This window comes from Herpailurus yagouaroundi, unplaced genomic scaffold (assembly GCF_014898765.1).
Source record: "Herpailurus yagouaroundi ecotype Mexico unplaced genomic scaffold, PumYag 221, whole genome shotgun sequence".
Classification (NCBI taxonomy): Eukaryota; Metazoa; Chordata; class Mammalia; order Carnivora; family Felidae; genus Herpailurus; species Herpailurus yagouaroundi.
The window spans coordinates 14756727-14764916 of NW_024412452.1; the positions used below are offsets into that span (position 1 = coordinate 14756727).

The 8190-nt window shown below is 41.6% G+C and overlaps 1 protein-coding gene and 1 long non-coding RNA gene across 2 annotated transcripts in view; one reads left to right on the forward strand and one right to left on the reverse strand.

Moving 5' to 3' along the window:
- The window catches only part of PLEK (pleckstrin), a 25579-nt gene extending 21274 nt beyond the window's left edge, over positions 1-4305 (reverse strand). Inside the window, exon 1 of the mRNA XM_040458215.1 lies at positions 4137-4305. Within this exon, the coding sequence (XP_040314149.1) occupies positions 4137-4178 (42 nt within the window). The 5' untranslated portion in view covers positions 4179-4305. The remainder of the gene's footprint in view (positions 1-4136) is intronic.
- Positions 1-6758, forward strand: part of LOC121019074 (uncharacterized) — a 19550-nt gene extending 12792 nt beyond the window's left edge. The window contains exon 3 of the long non-coding RNA XR_005785430.1: positions 5832-6758. This is a non-coding gene — a long non-coding RNA (uncharacterized LOC121019074). The remainder of the gene's footprint in view (positions 1-5831) is intronic.
- The last annotated feature ends 1432 nt before the right edge of the window (positions 6759-8190 follow it).

Consider the following 8190-nt stretch of genomic DNA (forward strand, 5'->3'; position numbering starts at 1 on the left):
GAGACAATATACTTAAAGGGCTTAGCACAGCGGCTAGCTTGTAGTAGGTGCTCAAAAAATGGTAACCACATAGACAGATTTCACAGTTTGTAGACAATACTGTGAAATCGTTCTGGTATAAAGTTATCCTGGGCGCCACCCATCCCAGCAACAGTGCTTTGGAGAAGAACATCACTGCAAAATGAGCACAGGCGGGCTACAAGAAACATAGTTAGGCATGGCTCTTCATGACACTGAGGCCACACTGCTGACTTCAGAACAGCTCTGCCACATAATAGCTGCGTGACCTTGGGCAAGGCCCTCTGCCTCTCTTGTACCTCAGTTTCCTCATCTGAAAGGAAAGGATAATCGCTGTGCCCACTTTGTAGTGTTGTTATAAAGATTACATGCATTAGTACATCTGGTGCTTACATCTGTCTTTGCTGCACAGTGAGCACAAGTGTTAGCTGTTATGATGGAGATGAGCCAACAAATGAAAATTGTTGGGAGTTATTTCACAGTAGCGTGTCCAGAAGACAAGGTAGCTGTACAAAAGGATGCCTGGGCTGGGACTCCTGACCCTTCTGCTCTCTCTTGCACCGAGTCTTTCACCTTTCCACCACAGCTTTCTGCAGCCTTTTTCTTTCCTGCCCAAACACCCTCGTCCTTCTCTTTCCCACCGCTCTGATTCCTGCACTTTCGTCCAGCCTCACAGGCCACCCCATCCTGAAGCCATTCTTGGGATCCGCCATGCTGCATGAAGTGTCTGCTAGTTGATTGTCGATCTGTCGACAGCGTGGTTTGCTCCATTAACCTCTAGGAATGAGGTTGATTTGGGACATGACTTAGTGGAGTCTAGGTTATTCATTGCATGGAAATCTCTCCTCTCTCTTTTTTTAAAGCTATGATTGATTATAAACATATCCAAATCAGTAGTATGTTTTCAAGGACATCCAATGACATTTAGGTTTATTGGCTGGAATTAACCCCTAATCAGAGAGAAAGGAAGGTTGAGGTTACTAAACCCAATCTTGCCCACAGTACAGTTTGTCCAGGCCCCACTGTAGCTCTGGCAAATTCGTCTAACCTCCCTTTTGCTGGCTTGGGTAAGCCTGCCTTCAGACTGTTACATGGGATCAATGAGATGTTGGGTTTTGCAGTTACACAAGCCTGGATTTGAATCCCAGGTATTCCTCTTACCAGCTGTTTGACTGTGGGCAAGTCACTTATTCTCTCTGAGCCTTGGTTTTTTCATCTGTAAAATGGGGATAATGATACTATCTCAGAGGGTGGTTGGGATTGAATGAGATCATGTTCGTAGGGTGGCTGGCTGCTATATGGTCAGCTCCACGTGCTCTTTTTTTTTTTTTTTCCTTAAAATCAAAAGTGGCAAGACTCTGAGACAAGCAAATCTAGGTCTTATTTAGAATGAAAAGATTGCCAAGTGCCAGAACCATGTATTTTCCTTCCTTCACATAACTATCATTTCTATGATAAAGAACTGAGGCAGGAGTTAAAGGAGGAAACCTGAATTGTAAAATGTGAGCAGTTATCTTGCACAAAAGAACAGCAGGGGTGCGCCTGGGTGTTTCAGTTGGTTAAATGTCCAACTTTTGATCTCAGCTCAGGTTTTGATCTCAGGGTCGTGAGTTCAAGCCCTGCACTGGGCTCCACTCAGGAACATTTCATAGTCATTGCCATTGACTGTTGACCCCAAGATTTCAGACTTAACAAAATTCTTGAACCACCATTTCTGATGTTGTATTTTGCCACCCCGAATTTCTTATCTCCAATAAAGTTATTTCACAAAACAAGACATAGGGAAAAAGATATTCTTTGTTACTACCCACATATCTTAAACTGGAGTAAATGGAGAGACTTCATATGTTATTGCTTGTCGTGCCTTGGTATCAATAACCATAGTCAAGACATCTAACAGCCTTGTCAGAGAAAGATTTCCATTGTCCTTTCTTCACTATTAACTTGGCAACCAACCCAGGCACCAGTACATATCCCCATTAGCATCTAGAAAAGGACCTTTATTTACTGAAGTGTGTATATCAATACTGATATTAATGATCATGGTCACATACACATAGCACCTACTATGTGCTAAGTTCCTGACATATAGTTTTTAATCCAAATGTGTGAGGTAACTGGAAGAAATTTAACGTCTAAAAACATTTATAGGAAATTCTGGCTTCAGGTGTAGTTCTGCAGCCAACAAAGGGAACATTTCTGAACCAAGCATGTCTTTAAAATGACAAATAAATGAATCTTACCACAAATACTGTTCAAAAGGTCCCAGAGAAAAATGCAAAAATTATGGAAGATATAAATTGTAGACATGAAAATTTTGGAAGATGGAAATTGTGAAAATATCTATATGAATTTTGACTATGCTTTTTTCTAGGGACATTTTCTAGATTGGCTTTTATAGGCAATAATCTGAGAGCATTACTCTCACTGACTAAAAACTATTTATTACTATAAATCTGTAAGCTTGACAAACCTCCTTCATCCCCATTTTCTAGTGGAGTAGCCTCGCTTATTAGAAATTTAGTCTTCTGTATTTTTTGTAATTTGTGGAGTTTAAAATGTGAACATACAAACTTAATAACAGCAATTTTCATTGCAAAATGTTTCCATTCACTTGCTCTTGTCTGAATACTAGCCCCAGCAACCAGGATAGAAATGTCCACGTTATTACTGGTTCTCAAAGAGAATGTTGGCACCTATTGCAAAGAATCCACATACGCCTCTGTGTGTCAATGTGTGTCTTTTCTGAGGATGTTTCAAAGTAGCTAGAGATGTTCTGCTAGCTAAAGAGCCTATCAGCTGTGGACTCCTTTATTCTCCAGAAGCCACTTATAACTCTCACTGTCACAAATGCATTACAAACCGTATTTCAAGTTACACTTACTCTAGGAAAATCTTGGTGTACTGGACAGAGTTCAGCACAATGAGTCAGAAACCCAAGTCAGAGAGTGGGTTTCTGGTGTCAACCTCTGTCTTAGCCATGTGACCTTGGGTAGTCACCCGGCTTCCAGGTCTCAGTCTCCTCTTCTGGAAATGGGGTATTGAAGCCAGGTGACCTGAAGTCCCTTCTAGCTTTAAATCAAAACAGAATCAGGCAGCAATGCATGCTGCTTAACCCCCTCCGAGGTAGAACATTTTAGGCTAAAATGTTAAACCAATGAAGGACCTAAAACAGAGTCACTTTAGGTGCTCATTCGATTAACGAGCTGGGCTTCTGAAAGAATGTACTTAATTCAGTTCACTTCTGACACACTGAGCTTGCTTGGGTCATTGTGAGAGCATTTGTTCACGTAGGTGTTGCCCACAGGATACCAGCCCACCCTGTGTGTGAATTCACACAATGACACGACATACACCCAACATTAGGAGAAAAACAGTGCTAACAAAATTCAACTTCTCGATGCCATACCAAAGAGACTAAGTATTTTTTATTAAACTTGTCCCTATTTCCTAATCTTTAAAATCACTTCCTGCTACCTTAGCAGTACATTCAGAATGATGAATGAAGAGATTTGAGCCCAATTTCAGAAAAAAGATAAGGTTTTTTATGCACCAATTCTAAGACGATGGCCCAAGAAATAAGCAACAATTACTGTGTCATTATATCATTTCTCTTTAATCCTTTTCTTTTGTCCTCTCCTCCAAAAACAAGTAAATAAATAAATAGGAGGAGGAGGAGGAGGAGGAGGAGGAGGAGGAGGAGGAGGAGGAGGAGGATTTAAGTTACAAAGGAATAGTCTGTGAGTAACCTGCATAGGAGAAGAGGGTGAGTCTTCTAGCATAATATACACATGTGGCTCATGAAAAAAAAAATGCTCTAAGTCATTATTTAGGTTTTGCTTAGGCCCCCACCTCCCATATCCTGCAAACTGGAACAAACAAGATCAAACTGCTGATGCCTGAGCTAGATTAGTTCACCTTTAAGAAACAGAACGCCGCGGAACATGTGCTGGCTTCCCTTGCAACGGTCTACAGGCTGTGATGCTCTCCTATGTCAGCCCAATAGGTTCAGCATAAACCGTTCCTAAAGTGACTGGGGATGGAGAGTCCAAAGCTGGACACCGATCATCCCCAATGCTATTTTCAGGGATACCCTTGTACATGGAACTTCTGCTTACCCTCTTCACAAGGTAGCCCTCCCTGATCCGCTTTGGCTCCATGTCGGATGGACAAACAGCCGAATCCACTCTCAGACAAGTGTCGTTAGAAGCTCAGCCTCTTCTGAGAGCTAAGGCAGTTGTGGGCTGCTTTTCTAGAGCGAGGTCCCTTTCACAATTTCCCATCTGCTGGCGATCGCATGATCACATCCTCTTCCTCTCACTGGGGTGGAAGACCAGAATGAGGAACTGCAGAGAGAAATAACCCATTCTTTGCTAACATCGAAGACTTACTAAAAGTGCAGTTGGGTTGAATATTTACCCCAGGTAAATTTTTGTTACCATAAACAAAACCATTCTTCTAAAGAGAAAAAAAATTGGTGAAAGGAAGAGGTAGATGAACAAGAAAACCTCATTTTGTTTAGTTCTTATAAGAAACCGCTGGGGGAAATGATATTATTGTCCTTTTCTTACATATAAGGAAACTCAGGCTCAGAGAAGAAAGTGGTTGTCTCAAGGTCACACAGCAGGTTAAGAGGTGGAACCAGAAAAGTAGGGAGGGATCTCACTAAGTCTGCTGCCTCCCATCTGGTCTGAGAACTGGGTGTCACGCAGAACACTAATCCACAGTAGGCATGTCAAAGGAAGTCCACAAGCAAACGTATGAGAAATCGTCCATGATAGTCCCAGCTTTATGACTCCCCTTCAGATGAATAAATTAAAGACCCTCCCAAAGTACTACAGCAGAGAGTCCTACTGTAATGATATTCAATCCTGTGTTTCCCAAGCTTATTTGGCCACAGAATCCCTTTTTGAACAATTTGTATTACCATTCATGTTATGGGTTGAATTGAATGCCCCAAAAGATGTCCTAACCCATAGTGCCTTAGAATGTGACCTTATTTGGACATAGATGTAATGAGGTGAGATGAAGCAATCTGGAGTAGGTGGACCCTTGATCCAATATGACTAATGTTCTTATAAGAAGAGTGAGACACGCAGAGAGAAGACAGCCATGTGACAGCAGAGGCAGTGATTCATCTACAAGGCAGGGAATGCCAAGGATTGCTGGAAAACACCAGAAGCTGGAAGAGGCAAGCAAGGACTCTCTCCTGGAGTAGTCATAGAGAGCATGGTCCTACCAACACCTTGATTTCAGACTTCTAGTCTTCCGAACTGTGAGACAATAAATTTCGGTTGTTTTAAGCCCCCTTTTTGGTACTTTGTTAAAGCAGCCCCAGGAAATTAATATAATTCAGAAAAACTGGTATTCCATAGAACAAACTTTAAGAATGTTAATTTGACCATGTGAAAACAGGCAGGCTATTCAATCACTCTATGCCTCAGTGCTCTCATCTATAAAATGGGGATAGTAACATCTATTCAATTGAGTCATTCTGAAGATTAAGTAAGATAATATGTGGGGCACCAGACTGGCTTAGTTAGTAGAGATGCAAGTCCTGATCTCAGGGTTGTGAGTTTGAGCCCTACATTGGGTGTAGAGACTACCCAAAAGTTTTTTTATTTAATTAAAAATAAAAAGATAATATGTGTGTTTTTAAAAGTATCCGAAACATAGTAAGTGTCCATAAACGTTATATTCCTCATTTCCAGGGAGTATCCATTACCTTAGGGCTGATCTTTTTCAATGATAAGTTTAATGGAGGTTATGGAAGTAATCATTTTTTTACTAGCTCCTTTTCTTCATTCCACCAGTCACCATTCTTTGGCTGCAGTCAACAGAAACCAACTCCAGCTAATTTACTGGAAGAATATGGGGTGGCTCACAGACTTGAAGAAAAAAATGAAGACTAGGTCTTTGGAAAAACACAAGCCAGGACAGCTATGGGGTTCCACAAAGCAAGAACTAATGAACCACCTCTTTGAGACACGAAACTAAAAGAATTCCAGTGGTTTTCAGGCTCTACAAGTTCCCAGAGATGGGGCCTTTGATTGGTGTAGCTTGGCTTACTGCTTACCTCTCTGCTACCTGAAGGGGGAGCCTGTGAACTGACAGCCCATCAGGACAGTGCCCAATGGGGCAGAGGCTCATCCCCCAAAGTAAAATTGAGGCACTATTAACAGAAGAAGAGTGAAAGGTCCCTAGGCAGGCAAAACCCACCGATATCCACAGAAGGCATCTGAGGAACCAGGAAAGTTAGGAACAGGAAGAAGAAGATCTGTACTTGGGGTTTTCTCAAAGCCTCCTGATGCACTCTCCTCCTTCCTTCCAGCTCTGTATCTAACCTACAGTCATTGCTCCTCTATTTTTCAATTTTATGCTGATGCAGATTATGTAGAATTATAGATGGTTTGCCATCAGTTTCTCATTGCACCAAAATCAGTAAGAAAATATTCAAAAATTGGAGGAAGTAGGAGTGGAAGAATCAATGGCACCTGAGTAAAACAGAGACAAATAAAGGCATGGTTTGCCATGTCTGCACTTAAACAAGTATTTTGCTAAGTCTCTATTTGTACAGGCAATGGTCACAGTTCACCGATTTACCAAGTCTGATTCCATGGATAAATTGGTCTCCTTTTGTTTAATTCATCAAGTGACTTCTAATTTATAATGTTTCTCCCTTTGTCTCAATATGACAAGAGGTCTTGAAGAACCCTTACACAGAAATGTCATATTATTGGGGCGCCTGGGTGGCGCAGTCGGTTAGGCATCCGACTTCAGCCAGGTCACGATCTCGCGGTCTGTGAGTTCGAGCCCCGCGTCGGGCTCTGGGCTGATGGCTCAGAGCCTGGAGCCTGTTTCCGATTCTGTGTCTCCCTCTCTCTCTCTGCCCCTCCCCTGTTCATGCTCTGTCTCTCTCTGTCCCAAAAATAAATAAACGTTGAAAAAAAAAAGAAATGTCATATTATTTGGATGCCCACGATGTAAAAGCACCCTCTGCATTCTGAATAATTCTTTTCAAGAAATATGTGTTGAATGCTTGCCATGTACCAGGTGCTGGACTAAGTAAAGATGTCTTGCCACCAAGAGCACCCCAAATTTGTTGGATCTGCTGAATGTACCCTGAATGGATGAGATGCTGCCTTTCCTGCTTCTCCTCCGCCCACCATAGGTCATGATGCCTGCTTAGCAACACCTAGTGGTCAGCAGAGGGAACTGTCTGAATCAATGACGTGTTTAGGTCTTCCTTCTCTTACCAGTTAAAGCAAATGCTCTTCTGCCCTGTCAGGTCCCATTTCCAGACCAAATAATTACAACCTCTTTTCATATCTTTTTCATGTATGTGTGTCTAGATTACTTTTAAAAATCTCATTTTGTCCCCCTGTTAATTCTCATATTTGACCAACACCTTGGAAACATTCTTATAGTACCTTTCATCCCAGGAAAATTTGACTTTGGAGTGAGCAAAAAAGACAGCTGCATATCTCCAATGGTCTCTCAAAACAAAATAATATTAAATCTAAATTTTCCCTACTTCCTTTATTTGGGTTCAAATAATATGAACAGGAACAGAATTTAATCCAACTTTAACTTTGAAATATATAGATCCCTCTTTTTAAGGACAACAAGTAAACAGAAAATTCAGCAGATGTGGAGAGAGTTGATGCTGCAAAGGGAACGCATTCATGAAGAAGCTGGACCCAGTCAGGTGCAATCACAAAGCCCCTACTTTTTCTCAGTGCTCCTCACTCTGACAATCCATTCTTTCTGAGCCCATTGGATGAAATCTTGGTCAGTTTCCACATATTTCCCAAGAACTCTTAGCTTAAAAAAAAATCTAAATCAGTCTAATGATCATATAAGTCTAGTCCAGTGTAATATAAAATACTCCACTCTTTTTTTAGTTGACAGTCTTCCCTCACTGCCAGTTTGAAAACTGGAATGAAAGAGGAAGATTAATTATCAGCTTCTCACCCTGTCCTATCTCCTTCTCTAACCCTATTTGCTAAGTTGGACTTTCCGATCTCTCCAGGGTCTAAGGGACAGATGTACATGGTGAAAGATACATCATCAGAGCTGTCCCTCAGTAGAACATCTGGGACAGCTGCCTTAACGCTTCTGCTTGGGGGGAGGGGAGAGTCTATTTGCATCGTGTCTTAATTCCTCATTTTG